Source organism: Brugia malayi, assembly GCF_000002995.4.
Source record: "Brugia malayi strain FR3 genome assembly, contig: Bm_v4_ChrX_scaffold_001, whole genome shotgun sequence".
NCBI classification, from domain to species: Eukaryota; Metazoa; Nematoda; class Chromadorea; order Rhabditida; family Onchocercidae; genus Brugia; species Brugia malayi.
The window spans coordinates 9,336,137-9,354,639 of NW_025062479.1; the positions used below are offsets into that span (position 1 = coordinate 9,336,137).

The 18,503-nt window shown below is 32.7% G+C and overlaps 3 protein-coding genes across 4 annotated transcripts; all 3 read right to left on the minus strand.

Annotated features, from left to right (window-relative positions):
- Positions 1-349: 349 nt before the first annotated feature.
- On the minus strand, positions 350-7,058 carry Bma-osm-9 (Uncharacterized protein; the record flags this gene model as incomplete). 2 transcript variants are annotated; one of them, XM_043074219.1, is made up of 19 exons in its annotated part: positions 350-420; positions 753-929; positions 1,209-1,356; positions 1,541-1,693; positions 1,786-1,974; positions 2,300-2,461; positions 2,545-2,699; positions 2,953-3,062; positions 3,253-3,404; positions 3,512-3,622; positions 4,006-4,134; positions 4,258-4,373; positions 4,612-4,693; positions 4,771-4,914; positions 5,072-5,226; positions 5,325-5,477; positions 5,728-5,953; positions 6,330-6,478; positions 6,914-7,058. In XM_043074219.1, 19 exons carry the CDS (start codon positions 7,056-7,058, stop codon positions 350-352), a joined length of 2,727 nt encoding a protein of 908 aa, XP_042930153.1. The 2 variants fall into 2 exon arrangements, with proteins under 2 accessions (XP_042930153.1, XP_042930154.1); XM_043074220.1 differs by lacking the exons at positions 6,330-6,478; positions 6,914-7,058 and having other exon boundaries at positions 5,728-5,809.
- Positions 7,059-9,202: 2,144 nt separating this feature from the next.
- Bm18216 (Uncharacterized protein) lies at positions 9,203-12,865 on the minus strand (the record flags this gene model as incomplete). The annotated part of the gene is made up of 11 exons (XM_043074221.1): positions 9,203-9,358; positions 9,518-9,768; positions 9,851-10,036; positions 10,161-10,264; positions 10,474-10,604; positions 10,902-11,079; positions 11,430-11,647; positions 11,863-12,007; positions 12,113-12,182; positions 12,386-12,482; positions 12,719-12,865. 11 exons carry the CDS (start codon positions 12,863-12,865, stop codon positions 9,203-9,205), a joined length of 1,683 nt encoding a protein of 560 aa, XP_042930155.1.
- Positions 12,866-14,248: 1,383 nt separating this feature from the next.
- On the minus strand, positions 14,249-17,365 carry Bm9169 (Uncharacterized protein; the record flags this gene model as incomplete). The annotated part of the gene is made up of 10 exons (XM_043074222.1): positions 14,249-14,391; positions 14,702-14,813; positions 14,888-15,085; positions 15,207-15,287; positions 15,350-15,487; positions 15,807-15,882; positions 16,004-16,190; positions 16,566-16,675; positions 16,851-16,962; positions 17,212-17,365. 10 exons carry the CDS (start codon positions 17,363-17,365, stop codon positions 14,249-14,251), a joined length of 1,311 nt encoding a protein of 436 aa, XP_042930156.1.
- Between the last annotated feature and the right edge of the window lie 1,138 nt (positions 17,366-18,503).

The following is an 18,503-nucleotide window of genomic DNA, read 5'->3' on the forward strand; positions in this document are numbered from 1 at the left end:
CATACACATTCTACTCAGGGATTTCAAATTAAACGTTACTTAGAATTGTTCATTTTCTACTAAAAAGTAGAAAGTTTAAAGTAGAAAAGCTTAGGCGTAGAAAAAAAAAGTAGAAAAGCATAGCTTAAGCGCAATATGATACACGAGTCAATATTCGATGGACCTGTTTTTTTTCGCCATCCCAAAAAAGTTAAATTAATAAAAGAATGGGGAATGCTTCGATCTGTAAATACAAAATGACTTGTTTCTTCAGCGTTGTATACTGTCTCGTAAATTTTTTATTGATAAGGCAAACAAACTGGCATTAGAAGAATTGTAATTAAAACAATTTTGAGAACACATCATAAATTCAGCCACTGAAATTGAAGTTGACTGCAATTGTTACATTTTTTGACGTATTATTTATCCTTGATGTCAAACCTAAATTTGATCTATAATTATGGTAGCAGTAAAGATCAATAGCAAAACAATAGGTTTAAATGACAAACTACAATGTAGTCATTCAAGCGATAATAGGAAGAATTATTTGTCTGGAATGGTAAGACTGTTATAATTGATTTGGTAGAAGTGAATCAGTCTTTTGAATTAATTGTTCTCCTTGGCACTTGCAGAAGAATCAAATAAAGTCTCACATCTAAATTTTTCATACAACAAAAACATTTGAAGAAGAAATAAAAATCCAAAATAATGTATCCTCTTACCGACCTTGTTGAGAACCAGTTCTACATGAATTTAAATATGAACTTTCTCACCTGCGTACTGGAGCTGGCAGATGATGAACTCGCACAGAAACTGTCTTTGCGCCGAAACATATCTTTTCGAATCCTCGGTGATACTGCTCGTGGTGGTGTTCCAGCAGCTGGCATATTCGGTATGTCTAACGATGGAACCAACTGATGTCCTCGTGCCGTTTTCCGCATTGGCAACTTCTCCAGAATCATAGTTGTGCTTTGTTTGGTTGTTATTAATTCCAAAATGAAAAGAATAATTTACATAGCTTAAGCACCTATAACAGCATGAAATACTATCAGTCTAACAAAATCGAGGAACTGATTAATTCGTTCACTGATTATTTATGCACCATTAGCTGACTAACACATGGTAGTGCTTTCCTAGCTCACGTAAAGTTTTCAGAAATACTGCTTACTGCATGTTAATATAACTTATCATAATATAGTGATATTTGTCTACGTATATTGAATACTCACTAAAATCTCGCGGTGACTGACATTGGAGAGACGTTTGGTTGGAACAATTATTTACGATTATTTCTTTCTCGATTGAGATATTATTTAAATGTTCGATTTTTTCTTCATTTTGCGTATTTGTTGAGGTTTCATGAGCTTGTGATCTTGTCTGAAGTGAAAAAAGAAGTTATTACTAGTAATGATTACCACATGGAAAATATCTACTACTATATATGTAGAAATATTCAAATGTCTACTTCCATAAAAAAGTAAGTTTAAAATATCAATATTAAAATATATTTAAAAATCAGTATAAATAATAAGCAATTCCTAAACGGCTATTTTTAACTTACCATAGACCTTGTTGGTGGTGGAAATACAGTATCTCGTCTAAGTATTACAGCACCAGCTGGTTCATCAATTAAACAGTTGTATGAATGAAGTAATTCCTGTGCATAATCAACACCCAACCTTTCCACAGTATGAATTACTTTTCGACCAATTGTCTGTAAAAATCTTTGATGTAATGAAACTAGGTAACGAAGTAAGAAGTAAATATTGAAGTAAAATTAAGAAATGAATAAAACAATAGAATAACCTTCCAATTAGTGATAGCTTGCTTCCTTTGTCTTGCTCGAGTTTTCTTTGTCTGTTTGATGACCATTAGACCACGTATTTCCATACCAGCATCATTAGCTTCATTAAGTCTAATACTATACTCTAATTGACACGCTGCTAATTTTTCCTTTTTCACCGATCTTTCCAATACCATTACAATTTGCGCGTACTGAAGAAGTATTAATCTCATTTGAAATGTTGCACCATTCATTTCTGTGTGAATTCTACAGTAATACGATGTATGTATTTTCATTTATTATTCAAACGGATTATGGATAATTCAATTATTTGGAGATCTAAGTATTTGATAGTGTTCCAGGAATATGATTCGTTCGTGAACACTACTCAGCAGCTAGTGAAAGATTCAAGAAAGTTTCAATGAGAGTGACATAAAGTAATATAATTTTTCTTGTTGACATTAATTTTTGAAAAATCTTCACAGCGCCTTTATAAGAAGTTTGTTTTCTCTCTCCAAACGATAGAAAAATGTTGACCTGTTGCCTCCAAGCTTTTTCAGCTTGTGCGATGACTGTTGTATAAGTATTACCCATCATGGCGATCAGTATATTAATCAACATGATCGGCATTATAAACATATAAAGTACGAATAATATTTTTGTTAACACTTCGTAATTAGCGCAAGAAAATTCCTCATACTGAAATAAACGATAGCTGGATCATTTCCAGGGTGCAATCTTCAGTTATTTCTGAAGTTTTGAAAAACTGACAAAAAGCTTACATCATAGCCACCCATGCTAGCACGAAACAGTGTAATAAATGTTTCTAGAAATGAGGAATACGTGAAGATATCATAGCCTTTCACTTCGCAGTAGTCTGGATTCAGCGGATTGAGCTCTTGCTTCACGTGCATATCCTTTCCCAGAAAATAAAATACTGGAACAGAAGAAAATAAGTAGCACGTGAAGAGGCAACATCAGTGATTAATCAATTAAAAAATCCTGTAGGATGTCAACAATTAAAAATCTTGTAATTCGCATTAAGCCGAAGCCTAAGCTTACTATAATTTTCTTTCCAGAAAAATGACTATATTTGGCTGCCAGCGATGGCTCGTGCTAAATAAATGGACAAACATGAAATGACAATTGACTAGATGAAATGCATTTTAAAAATAGAATATAAACAAGACCTTGCGAAAATGAGACAAGAAATATAGCGGAAATGATAGCAAAGCGAATCATATCGCCAGCAATCATACTATAAATCATTTGCACAAATGGTCCCGTTAATTTGGCACTTCTGCAAACAAATTTTGTTTTTTTTTTTTTCCACTGAGGACAAGTTCATTGTAAAATACATATAAAATGAATGATAAAAAATTGGTACAATATTTCCATTAATTTCAACTGAACTTAATGCTCTCTTAAGAAAACCTACTGAAAATTGAAAATAGTAATATTTAAAGTTTAAATTCAAAAAATCTTTTTACCTGGCAAAGAAAAGGAAAAATATCCAAGAACCCGGTAATGAAAAGACTAATAAAGCTTCTTCAACTTGAACATTGCCCGATATACGAAAAGGTACACATATAAGAATACATATATTGGCACCAAGAAATACAATTTTAGCTGGAGCCGTTTTCTGTAATGGAACAAAAATGATAATATAAATAATGAATAATTAGGAATACTATTACTGCAAAAGAACCACAGAAGGTAGATGGAACTTTTGATGCAGGAAAAGTTTACCAGATTTCTGATATATCCATAAAATCCTTGCGTTCTTAGTTCGCTAAACTGCTGAAAGAAAACGAAGAACACACAACTGGCTATCGTTAGAATTTCAAAGCATAACCGCACCTACAAGAAATTAAATATTGAATTATCAGGATGCCCGAAATATCCGGTTACGCCTTAGAGCGCATCGTCCGACAACTTTGCATTAGCACACTAAATATGGTAATACATAGTCTAAAGAGGGCTTGTCGCTAACACTTGCAATATTTTGCTTAATTCAACCCCAGACTTTCGAGTAAATCACTGTATTCATGATTTACTTGAAGCTACCATCACTGTATTCATGATTGACTTGAAGTTACCAGAATAAATTTTCCGCACTGCCTAATAATCACCACACATTTTTAACGATAAAGTGATAAGATGATTAGATTAGCTTTTAATGCTAAATGTATAACAAAGAAACACAAATTCGTATAAATAAAAAAGAGTGATGTAAAGCATACCCAATCATTCCATTCTGTTGCAATTAATTTATACGTAAGTCGCTCCGGTTCAGACGGCCGCATATAAACAACAAAACATAAAAATATGAGATGTAAAATGAGCAATCCAAGCCTTTCAAATAATTTTCTCTGCAAGTAGTAAACCACTTTTACTTAATCTAAAAGTATCTATCTTTTCATTAGAGATGACTGGATATCAATGTTCAAAAGAAAATAAGACAATCTGATTAGTGATGATTCGAAAATGCATACTGATGCAAAAGCTTTCCATTTGTCAGCAAGAAGTCGTTGGATCACTTCGCTACCAATCATATCTAAATGTTCACTGGTACTACCATTTATCACAGTCATCAACGCTGAATCATAATCTGTAATTAAAAATCAGAACTGGAAACAGTACGAATTTACTATTCAGTACCAGACCGGACCGAAGTTATAAGGAAATGAAAAAAGTTTGTCAGATGATATTACATTTCAAATCAAACAGCCTAGTTACCAAATAAATTAAGTAAAAATTGGTTCAACATGAATTTTTTTTTTTGCATAACGAATTAACCGAATATATGCATGACAAATTGGTCAAATGAATAATAGTAAAGTGCTAACTTGTTGAGCCATCGGGGCGAATAGTATCCAAAGCTGTAAGAGGATATGCACTACACGTCATATCACTGAATCTCCAAAACTCCTGAAATATCCAAACTCCCAATTCAAAACTGGAGAAGTTTAACATCATTAATTCTGTGTAACCGTGAAAGCACATACGACTTTCATCAACTCCAGCATTTCCTCAAAGATATCCTTTCGTCCAAGTTTTGTTGCAAGCGTCAATGGTGTCAGACCAGCTGCATTTACAATGTTTGGATCAGCGGGTTTCGCCCAATGCCTTACTGCATAACTGTACATTGACTATAATGCGTCAATATCATTATCCTTCTGTATCATCAAAACAGTACTGAGGAGATTTCTTAGTGCAATTTAACTTATCAATCACCTGTTGTGGTAATCGATAATACGAGAAAAAACAATGTAAAGATCACTGCAAATTCTGGAAGATGTATTTTACATTGCTATAGTTGATGACACACATATGTAGAATGGTGTTGCCGAACATATCTTGTAGATTTGGATCAGCGCCATATTGTATCAGTAAATCATAGATATCTTTATTGCCAAAACAAGCAGCAAATGCTAACGGATATTCGCCATAATAGGCATATCCTGAAACCCAAACGTTAAACAGAAAGAATTGACGCGTACTATTCGAGTAAAACTGCATAAAAACTTTTTCTATGAACTAGTCTTGAAATAATAAGTACCTTGGTAATCAGTTGATTTGCGAGATGTCTTTTGATTCTCAGGTAGAAAAAATGTCCCGCAAGCCCGGGCATTCACTTCTGCTGAGTTTTGCAGTAATAAATGAACAGTTTCATAATCATCATGAACAATTGCTAAATGTAATGCACTTTGACCTAAAATGTCGGTTAATCAGCTTTATATCAAGTCATAAAAAGCATAAATTCGTTCAGATTTCTCTATATTTTAGTAGTGGATTCGATGAGAAGTTAACTGCATAGAAGATAATTGAAAATGGACGAAAAAAGAAGCTTCTGCATGTTTTACAAGCTTGTAAATTGAAAACTAACAAGGCCAAAAAACAAATAATTGAATATATCAAGTGGAAATGAAATTTTTTAAATAACTTTGTTACCGTATGCTTACCGAACATTTCGTCGCCGAGGTAAATATCATTAGCAAGGCCTGGATAACGTGTTATTAAAATTCTAGCAATTTCACTACACATTGGTTCCTCACGATTCAGCAATAGGTGTATTATCGTCTCACCTTCCACACCACGTTTGTTCAACCTCCACTGACCAAGATGTTCACGGAATTTGCTACCAAATTGGCCAACAGAGTTTGATTCTGTTTTACCCAGCTGTACATTCTATAATTGTTTGCTTCCATTTTATATTTACGAAGAATGAGAATACAAAAAGAAACCGCCAAAAATTATACAGAACATATATGCGAAATTCAATTTATCTTAATGGAGAAACTGTAACGATACAAAAATTCCAAAAAAATCGAGAAAAAACGAAACAGAAATCAAACCAGTAATCGTTTACAAAGCGGAACGGTCCAATTACTAGAATGTGAAGATTCATGTGAAACTAATAGAGTCGGAATAACACCCACTGCGGATGAAAATCGTTTAAATCAGTTAGGCTAGGTGATTTAAGTGATTCTTATCCATAATTCTACAGTCGTCATGCGAAAATAATGCGATTTAAAAAAACCAAAAAAAAAAAAAAAAAGCATGCAGTTGTCTTTTTCCATTTTGCATAGTCTGTAAAACGAATCATTTGCGGTGATGCACCATCATCATACATCATTGAAATAAGCTTTTCGTTCGCAAACTTTAAAACTCCATCTTCACCTTCCTTTTCAAAAGCAGCCAACAGTTCACCACCTATAAGTAATCAGTCTCTTTACGAATCATTAGCATAAGACTGATTAAGGGTTTAATTAGGGATAATTAAAGATTAGTGTTTGAAACTTGATTTTTTCTTTATCTTTCAATATTTGTCAAACTAAGAGTACAAATGATTGCTTATTTGTCTAGCTAAGAATGCAATTGGAATCATATAGTGCAATCATTTGATAGTAATAAACTGTATCACATTATATCATACTCTTCGAAATCTTATAAAATCTATATCATGAAAAACAATATACAAACACAATGGTCGTCAATGAGTACACTTCATCTCAACAAGGCTTACTGTAAGCCAATAATTTATACATGCTTAATTATTTCTCATTATATCTAAATGATTACACAAAAGTAAAGAATTCTAATGGTAGAACACGGCAAATAACTTATGAAAACTTTGAAAATATTTACCACTGCGCATGCCAACCCATTTGTAAAGGTGATTCTTTTTACGTTCACGATATAAATTCGACCATTGATCGTCAGGATCTTCTTTTAAATTGTCAATATCTTCTCCTCCAGTTTGGTGCAAAATTTTGCTCTTTAGTTGTCCCATCGAATCCAAGTAAATATTATTAATTTCCAAGTAAATATTATTAATGCAGTAGAGAGAAAGAAAGAAATGATCAATTGTTTATCTTCATTGAGCGTTGTTTGTCATTTTATTGCAGTCATAAGAATATCTAAAATTATTAAGTAGACATTTTTTCCTTAAATATTATCATTAATAAAAATATAATGAATCAGACAGTCCAAGTAAAGAGCTGTTGCTGCTCTATTTGATTATTATTGTCCTAATGAAAATTATGATATGCGTTCCATAGTATTTGACAACTTCGATTTTAACGATGATAGCTTTAAGTTCGATTTATTACTCAACTGCCCCATCAAATCCAAGCAAATATTATTGTTGCAATAGAGCTATTTGGTAAAGTATAATGCAAAGAAAAGGCCATCAGTATAATACAATTATTAGGACAAACTAATATAGACATTTGTTGCACTGAAGATAATCCAACCTTTATGTTTTTGGTTTGCTTTTTTCCATTTTTAATTTCGAATTCATACAATGCATTAGCATTTATTCATTTTAACCACATTACATGACGCTTCTTGGCTAAAATTCCCAGTAAACTATAGTATTGATTGAAGCAATTATTATTAAGCTCCTGAAATGATAAATTTATACTGAATAATGATTAGTGTCCACAAACATAAATGAACAAAACGAGGACGAATTCTTGAAACTGATGGATCAGGAAGTGAATCGAAAAGCAACATACGATTGATTTGTTTACTGAAATATAAGTGATGAAATCCAGCATGACGTTATCAATAAAAATATAAAAAAGGCTGCAAAAGGTGAAAAATTTATGTGCAAAAGCAGTTAAAATAATACGCCTGTTGCCGAGGAGACCGAGCAAAAGATGCAAAAAAAGAAAGAAGCAAACATCTTTTCCAGATAAGGTTCTATCATCGACCGAGCATATTACCTTAGTCCAATTATTACATATATGTATATCTTAATTGCTCTTTCTCAGCCATCCTCACTTGACCTATTTAATTCGTACCAATATCATTGTCCTATTCAGTTCAACAAATATTCACATTTTCAAATCAATCACCTACAGTTTGCATAATTGACAGATAGAATAAAGAGTAAAATAATCGAAACGAGCCATTTCCAGAATATCTATATGCAGTAATGCCATTGTTGTGGATATTCATAGGACGTTGTGAATGGCAAGATAATTACTTTTGGCTATTTTTTCGTTAATGCGTTATTTTTATGCATCCCAAAACACGTTTCAATTATGGTTGCACTCACGTAGTCATCTGAGTGTTTGGACAATAGTGCAAGTTTGAATATCAGAAACAGAGTTCCTCTAATAACATTTCATTCTGTATGGCATAATATGACGAACTACCTTAGACGCAGACCTGAAACCCCTACGGGACATATCCAATTACAACAAATTTCTTGTGAAGAGAACATTTTACAATTACTCTTCAAATGGCATTACTCGTGCTCTTTATTTACTGAAAGTGGAGAATATTTGTTTAAATTTTATCGTAGAAAATCACTGTTAGGAAACACAGAACAATTATATTAAAAAACTTCAGGAACACGGAATTGTACGGGGAAAAAGTTTTTACCCATAAATGAACAAAGTAAAATAAAATATAGAAATTAGTTCTACGAAAGCTCATACAAAAATTAAAAAATGCATGGAATATTTGTACTAGTTGGAACTTCAACGATAATAAAAAGTCAGGAACAGTTAGTGATGAACATCGATGAATAGCACGTGGGAGTTTCCTGAAACGTAGTGTAGCACATATTTTAAGAAAAATGAAAGAAGCTAAAAGTATATTTGAAGAGGTAAACTTTTGTGGAAACCGTATGGGAAAATAAGTATTGTATTGCTAAGCACTATCAAGAATAAGGTATTACGAAACGATAGGTTAGTGATATGAACAATAAACATGGTGGAATGATAAATAACTGCTATCACATATAACTCTGATGGCCATTCACAATCTTAAATCACGAGAGAAGAAAAACCGAACGAACTTTTCGTTGTACAATATTCGCTCCTACGAATGCAGATAAATTGTCAAATCAAATCAGACCGTCGGGTTTAAGGGAACTTACTTTGGATTACAAAATACCACTGAACCACTCATAGAAATGAAATTTTAATATTGTGCTTCAAGGAAATACAGTGTTGTTTCACTTAAACATCCCAACTGAAATTTTTGCATGTCGCTGGTTACAATTTCTTTGATGTCAACAATGATATCGTTAATACGTTTCATAACCACCGGACATTTGCGATTCCAGTCATAAAGAACCTTAAAATTGAATTTTCTTTCACTCGCACAGCAAACAAACATAAAATTAAGCACAATTTGAAAGATTAAAACCTAAAAATAAGTGAGAAATCATGAGCTCTTTTCTGAAAATCGCTTTCCACAAATTATGAGCAACAAAAAATTGTAAGAATTGCAAACCACATGCGAATTAGATTCATCATAAACTGCGGCAAGTTGACCATAAGGCGTAGTCCAAAATGCATTTTTGATTACACGTGTAAGTTTTTTCGAAAGACTTCTGTATGTATGAATATGATGTACTTTCTTCTGCTCGCTGTTTAAATCCAAAGAGTACAAAACATGAGTCACTGTTTCATGTTGCTGACTAGGAGCAAATGTTAACATCACATTACCACTTTCCTGATCATAGCAAAACGAATTTATAGAACCTGAAATTGACGTGAAATTAAACTATTAAAATTAAAAATTTAAAAATATAAACATACTTTTAAAAAAGATAAAAACACTCACCTTGATCAGATATCAAAACATGTGGTTGCATATGATGATAAAGTATACATTCTTTCAACGACGTAACGAAAAGCAAAGATTTCTTCGCACAAAATTGCAAACTGATGATAGGCAAATGTCCGCTGAGGAAAGTTATGTCAAGAGGCTCAACTGCTGGGTTGTAAAGATTGAATTTCAAAACTCTACCTAAAATAGATAAGAAAGTAAAGGAAAAAATTTATACTGCATTTAGTAATTAATAAAGGGATTGCAAAAACTAAGAGGCTGCTGCAATGATAATAAAGAAAATCTCATACGGATTGAAATTCACCATTAATCAGACCAACTGCTACATCACTCTCGCTCAACCAGCAACAACACCAACCAGAAGACGGTAGAGGAATACGATGTTGGACTCTCGGATGTTCGTCAAAGCTAAAAATTAACTTTATGCCAAAAACTGATGACGGTTTCCATCGTTCACCTTGAAACTGTTACATTTGAGCAATATCATGGAGGTATAGATCATTCTGGCTGACTAGTGGAATCTTCAACGTTCTATTTGTAGATGAAAACAGTATAATTTTAAAATTACCCAGAATCTTGATTTACTTCTTTTATTTCAATCACTATAATCAACAAACCTTGTAACACATAGTGTATGATCTTCTCCAGTCGATAGCACTATGTGATAATCAAAAGGTGAAAATTTACAACATCGAGGTTTTCTGCTATGGACTGGAATTACCGTATCATCACGACCACTCGCTGTGATCTGCAGCATTGAAATAAACTGGAGCTGAACATTTAGTAAACCACTCATCGACAAACAATAATATCATACATTTACAACTTATATGTCAAGACGATATCGGAAGGATATGTAATGAAGGAAAACTATACGGAAGTTAAAAAAGCGATCAATTAATCAACAAATCTTCGATGAATTGACCTTACTCCCTGGACAGTGAAAATATTACCTAAGAGAATAAAAAAAAAAAAATCGAGAAAGTTTGTGCCACATTTTTCACATTAGCAAAAAGAAAGCAATTTAAATAAATTAATAAATGACCAATTTTAATCCATAAGGCATAAACAGATCGTTTCTAACTTTACAAGCCACTACAAAATATTCGCCATTAGCATCTAGCGATCGAGAACCTGGTTCTGATGACAAATGAAGAGTCGGGCCCGCGAGCAATGAAAAATAAGCACCTTTCATCATTTTAGCAGCAGGGGGTACTGTCGATCTAAAACTAGCATGATCCATCTGAAGCTTATTAGTGTGAATCCTGCTTTCTTATCAAATGATAACTTCACTTATCTATCAGAGAGAAAAAAAAAAAACGCCAACATCCCCTCAATTTAACCAAAAAATGGGATTTATTGATTAAGTTATAGTAAAACCTTCAAGAATGTAAGATATCAGGCAGACCTCTATAACTTCTGAAATCGATACGATATAAATAAATGGAGAGCGAATAAGTTGCCTGTTGCATCCCCAAGTTCTTGCTTCTAGCTAATTACTAGCAGTTCATTTCAGTCAAGGCCAAAACTATCAAGTCGTCACAACAGAAATTTGAATAAGAAAGCAACCTACCGCAATTTGCTTGCAAGCTTCTCTTGAACGGCTATTTTCGCCTTTAATTGCGCATTTTCAATGCTTAATCTTTCCATCTCAACCTTGTATGGGTTATGCTTTCCATCTTTTATAATTTTTTCTTTTAAACGCTGATTTTCAATACGTAAGCTATCGTTTTCGGCTCTATATACGTTATTTACCTGTTTTAAACATTCCAGTTCCGTTGTATCAAGTGCCTGTAATTTCGTTCTTGATCATCGTATGAATGCTACATATCCCTTCAATACCTAGTCATCGCACAAAGAGTGAAAAGGCAACTTTTGGTATTCTAATATGCACGCCTCAATTGCTTACTTTCTATTGCATAACAAATGAACTTTCAAACCCAAACCAAAAAATGAACTACTTCAAAAATTCAAATAAGTAGAAGTGTCTTAAGAATGTCAATTACCTTTATAGCCCGTACATATAAGCGGCGTATATCAGTAAGTCGTGCTTTAGCCTTACATTGTGGACATTTTCCAACTTTTTCGGTCCGAATCCATCTTTCAATACAGGATTGTCCGAACAGATGTCCACACTTCAAACATACAATTCTAAAAAAACCTACAGTGAATGACGATCTATTCTAGTAAAAGTAGTTTGTTTTGAGTGAAAACAGCATGCTCTAATAAACGTATTTAAAAAATCTCTGGACTAACCTATGCGAACCTGAAGCTGTATATGCTTCAAAACAAATTGAACAACTGTTCGTTTCATCATCTTCAATCCCTGTAATATACATATATGCATAGATTACTTTCACTGATTCTCACGAAATTCGGCCTCAAACTAAAAGCAGTGCAAGCTAAAATTAAGCTTTTCTCAATAGATCAATTCATAGATGGAATAAGTGTGCGTTTCACCACCGTTTGAAGTGAGACAGTGCATAATCGCAATTTTGAATTCAAAACAAATATGATCACCAACGTCACCATTATTAGAAGGTTTACGGCGACGCTTCTTAGTCACATTATCATCATCAGCCTCTTCATCACTGCTCCAGATGACACGTGCTGCTCGATAATGTGGCTGTTCAGGTCCTCGATTATAAAATAAACCAGTTTTCAAAAAATGAAAGTATGTTATTTTTTCATCAAATCCCCAGCATATAACAACTTAGATGTTTTTCTATTTACAGCCCACAGCATTTTGACTTTTTTTTCTGAACATCTTCAATATTATGTAAACGTCACTTTCATTACACAAAGTCTGAAGGGTAACTCCCTTTTCCTAAGTGCAAAACATCTTTAGGAAAAACAGCTTACATCATCCGCAGTATTTCCTGCTTCAATAAATGAATGGCTTTCCAATATGACTCGATGGTTGTTTTGTTCGTCAGACAATGTGAAACTATCATTGCTATCCTCCAAAATTACCACATCTTCGTCATAATTTCCCGGTCCAGAAGTCATTTTCTGAAGTAAAAAGCACAACATGAGAATGTTAGATATGCTATGTCAATCGGTTCAGCGATAATTTTCAGCTAGACAAATCAAGGACATGTTACAAATTTTTGACATAATTTCTACACTGGAAATAAAAAAGGCAAATAAGATTGCATTAAGACTAACGGTCCGTTCCAAAAAAAGAGAAAAAAAATGGACTACAGCAAAGTTTGAGCGAAAAAACAATGTTGCCTTGGGAATGGCCAGTTATGAAGAAAACTTCGCAACTGACCAAGACAGCATCGTCCCCTCCACTCTCTACATTCCTTCACCAGCAATTCCATGCTAAATTAGGAGTGTTCATTAACTATCTGCGTGACGATGGCAAAGATCTAAACTTCTGTTAAATGTCTAATTTACTTTTTTCCTGGATATTTTTTATAAATTCATGTGTCATAATACCAAATTACCAGCTAACAAGTAGAAAAAACAAATTACGTGCCTTGATTGAAGTTATGTAACCAATTACTGACGCAAAAACACTTCGCAGCCAAATGGCTCCAACCTCAAAACACGTAATGCCCACCTGTGTGCACACTTTACCTTTTTATTTGCCCGAGCCGCCGTTAATTTGGCGGGCTTAATATTCAAGAACGAGTTAATTTTATTCAAGCGAAGCGGTTGCTTGCAACCAAGTGTGTCTTGTCTGGTGATGCTATCTTAACGCACTTCACACACAAGCATCTGAAACACTTCACACACAAGCATCTGTCCAATTTATCTAGCAGGAACTGTGCCGATGAATAGTTTAAACTAACTGGTTGAATTTACATTATTTTAGTTTGTCTATGTAAAACATTCTTCACATTTATCGATGCCGAATAATTGCTTGGCGTTTTATAATCGTCTTGAGCGTCATTTATCGATGTTCAGAGCAAATCAAACAAGAAAGGATGTAATGTAATATTAAAAAAGTGTAATATTAGCAAACCTTTCCGTCAATCTCCTACCTATCCGTCAATCTCCTACCTATAAATGGTTATGTTTCTCACAGTACCGGATGCAGACAGCGATCCCGAAATAGTCGACAGTCTTGAACGACATGGATAGTTCAAACTTAATTTTCAGCAGTGAAAAGGCATTTTGCTTGCTTACGTTTATTATAGGGGGAAAATCTGGAAGCGTCATAATGGTACCATTTCGAGTAATGCACTAGGTGATTTTGATGCAGCTGACAGAAGGGAAGTAAATGAGGACATAGATCACAAAATTTTTTAATCGAAATGCTTTGATGAATTCTCAACAAATGGTCTTTAAATCATCGTTTTATACAACATAAACTGAGAAATCACATATACAATGTAACACAAAGAATTAACCGGGATAGTTATGTTGGCGCTTACGCGCAAATCAACCGAGTGCATGCTTGCGTACACTTAGGGTATTGACCATAGTAAAAGTCCAGGAAGTAATACTAATCAATAAATTCAGAAGCATAATATGAGTAGAAATGTGAGGAAGTGAATTGCCGGATGATTTCGCATACATTTCACCTGGAATTCAGTTAATCGTCTTTTTTTTTTCAGAGATATATACATGAATTAACAACTAGTTTCAGTAATTTCATCCAATTCAGTGATATCTAGGATTTGCGGAAATTGATCTGAACCTACGAGTGGAAACAGTTAGTCCATCAAAGTAGCTCATATATTAGTCTTTAAGCTAGCAAACTACATGGGATAGTCAATTATTAAATTTGACATTCAAAACTTGCTACTATTTCTAAAACATATGGGCAAAAATCCACTGTATGAATATTATCGTTTTGTTCGGTCATCATAGTGAAATTGTATTACTACTTACTTCTAGCGGCAGTAGTCTTATAATCCTGTAATCCCGATCCATCCTCATATTTCGCATTATTGTCTAGGATTCGCTCATCCTCTACACTTCGTAAACCAAACTGACTAATATTCTGCAACTTGATCATACAGTGTTTTATCAAGAAATACTAGATGATAGGCTGCAAGCTTGAATCCATAAGTTTACTTTTGCTTCGGTAGTCATAAATGTTGTAATATCTGCTATGGTAGCCTCCTGTCCAGTTTTCAAATCAATCATCTGACATTGTAACTTCATTTGATGCCCATTTAATGGTAATATTTGAACATAAACCGAATTTGTTCGGTTTGTCACGTGATTGTTGAGGATTGTTTGGATGGCATCATTTTCTCCAGAACTATCAGTCTGAAACGGTTTCATCTAATAATAACAATTAAAATGATCAAGAAAGATAAAAGGTGAAGAAAAAATCGTTGCTTACAGCATATTTAATAGCGAATAAACTGAAGCTATCAGAATCAATTACCTTTTGTTGGATGATGCTATTTTTACTCCCATATTCCGCATTACTGATAAAATTTTCCATTAATATAGTAGGTACCACATTCTGAATTAAAAAAAAGTTAGGCTTGCTTTTTGATATTTTCTACAAATAGGTTTGCTAATAACCTGTGGAAGAAGCTTTAATCGTTGGCATTCATTTGGTAAAATAGAGGATACAAGCAAAGTATAAGCATCACTTGATTTCATCTCTTGACTTGGAATCATTTTTATCGTATGATTCACCACTGCTGCTACTATCCTATGCTGCAATGTAAAAGAACGAAAAATTTTACGAAGTATTGAAGTTTCTTCAAGTTATTTCTAATTTTTTATTTACTTATATGAACATCACTTAATGTTAGTATCACTCAGTTTTCTTATGCAATATTTTTTCAAGTTAATTATACTATCCAATGTTCTCATATCAGTACTTTGCAGCATCATTTTCGTTTAATTTTTGACCTGAGCTTAAACACTATAAGGAACATTATTTTTTTTAAAGATATCCATGTCTCTCTCCTTCCTCTTTCTCTCTTCTCTCCTAGACATTTTTATATAATTATAAAAGTTCTGCAAAATTGACCAGTAAGGTTGAGTGACCGATTGAACATTCTTTCTCAGCCATATGCTGGGTGCAGTTGATGAAGCATGCTGATGAGCTATAGATATCAATTTTAATTAAAAAAAAAAGATTAAATAAAATGAAATTATCATTTTTCAGCAAAAAGATTTAAATATTTTAATCTGAGAATTATGGTCATAAATGTGTAACAGTGATACCTGCATAAATTGTAAAGATTGGGAATCTCGAAGAGTTTGTTTCCATTATCATCAGGTATATTTGTTACACCATTTTTCGTCTCCTTTGATGCCTTAGAAAGAGTCTCTCCCATCTTGCATTGGTTATCACAAGTGAAGTAAATAACCGTTGAATGAGCATACAGACATGGAAAAATGTCTCCAAACGCTACAGAATAGATAATCTAATAGTTAGCTTATAGACTTAATGTCACCATATTAATTATGTAAATAAAGCTTTTATGAAATCTGATCTGCGCACTGCAATGAGATAATAAGGCCTAGCTGTACTGTAATAGGTCATTTCAGTGGCTTTACGTAATAATTTAACGTTTCCATCATCTATACAAAGCCGCAAATGGTTTGAATTAGTAACACTTTAATAGTTAGATCAGCCAAACTGGACTTCTCTAAAATTTCTTTTAAAAAAATGCTTACATCATTAAGAAAAGTATAGCAATAAATATAGAACGGATAAATACTGCATGCCCGTACAGTTTATGGTTAACTAAAACATATTTTAATTAAAATAAGTTTAAGGAACCTTCCTTGCTGAAGGTGCAAAGATGATCGATGATTATTGTGGTAACATCAAGCAGTGCGTCTTTGCAACTTGTATTATGATGAAGGCATCGCTGGAATATATCAAAATGGCTGAAACAGTATTGAAAATTTTTAGAATGAAAACAATAAGAATTAATCACATAATATTTCCTCGTTTCCCACGTCCGTTGCGTGCAATTCATATTAACAATGCATATTCTATCATAATAATTATTATTTTCGAAAATTCAAATATTTGGATATTTTTTATCAGCAATTAACCTACCTACAGATATTACCAATTTCATCAAAAGAACGTTGTCCAGCAAACGGTTGTTCTAACATACTAACAACCTCATCCAAACAAACTTGTAAGCAGTCTGATGGTTGTAAACTTTCTAAAAAGTTGAATGGGTCGAAACCATTCATATAAGCGCCTGAATGTAAAACTTTCCTTTATAATTTGATTATGTTGCTTTTAACTTTAAATTGAAGCTTCATGATTCAGGAAGTTTTCTCATTTCCTGTGTGAATTAACTTATGACAAAGATTTTTTGGTGAATAATCAGAAAGAATAAAAATAGATGATCTTAGATGCATGATTTAATCCAAATATATATTTAATTAAAGGAATCAAAAATGCTAACCGTGAAGTAAATTTTTCACCAGTTCGCTTTTCGCCAAATAATTCCCTTTCAAAGTATTACTCTCTGTAGGCACCATTACATGTGAAGGTTGTAGTTTTTTCGTTCCATCATTTTTTCTATCATTTTGGATGAAAAAAGTGTTTGATATTGCCATGTTAATAGATGATAAAATAATCAGTGATAAGAGTACCGTAATGTGATGCATATTTCTTGTTCAATCTAAAATGTTCATTAATATGTACTTTTCAACTTATCAATGTCGGAAGAATGTCGGACTTATTTGGACACTAAATTGCTTGCAAAAAAAAATGAGTTTTATAAACTAAACTTTTAAGCATTTTGATCAAACAAAATTTCAGACAAAATTAATTCTCACAAATCTTAAAAAACTTTTGGAAAATGTATTAATTCAAGTAAGAAGCAATAAACTATGAATTTGGTCCTATGTTGAATGACTAGAATGGAACAATAATAGATTTATAAGGGATGGTCAAGTTTGGTCATGCCCGATTATTTATTTATATATATATATATGTAAATCAGAAGTAATAGTAACAACGATCGCAGCATGGATTATCTGGTTCAATGAGTATTGCTGAATTATTTATTTCAAATTACTAAAATTGAAATTGAGTTATTGACATTACCAATGAAACTTTTAACTCGTGTAAAATATCTGATAAAGGAGTAATTATTTTATTTTTTATATTCGTTTAGTGCAATTGTTATCAGAAATATTTTGAATTGCTAAATGCTTCTTTCGTATAAATAGTTAATAATCGATTCCTGAAAAATGTTGATAAATATCATAATTGATACTAAGAAGTTGTTCAGTAATAAGAGATCTTTGGTGAATAAAAAAAAGTTCTGAAAATCCTTCTAGTGTATCAGAAATTATTAAAAATAAAGTAATATCTCATTCAGTATTCATTTCTAAATAGTATAATGATTAGTCAGGTAATTATCCTTTTTTTTTGGTAACAGATTGCATTTTCTGATTTTTGAAATGTATCAATTTATAACGATGATATTTTACCATTATAAGGTTGAAGTCCATTTTTTGTTCCCATTTAATAATTGACTTCTGTTAATTTCGAAAAGAGATTCCTAAATTTTTATTCCATCCAGAATTTTTTTTCATATTTTTTAAGTTATAATTGCATTAAGTACAAAAAGAAACTTTAGTTTGGTAGTCCATATTATCCTAAACGTTTTTCAGGTGAAACTTGACTGGATAATGACAAGTTCGAAACAGATCTCACTAATGTAACGTCGCGGATGGACATTCATAA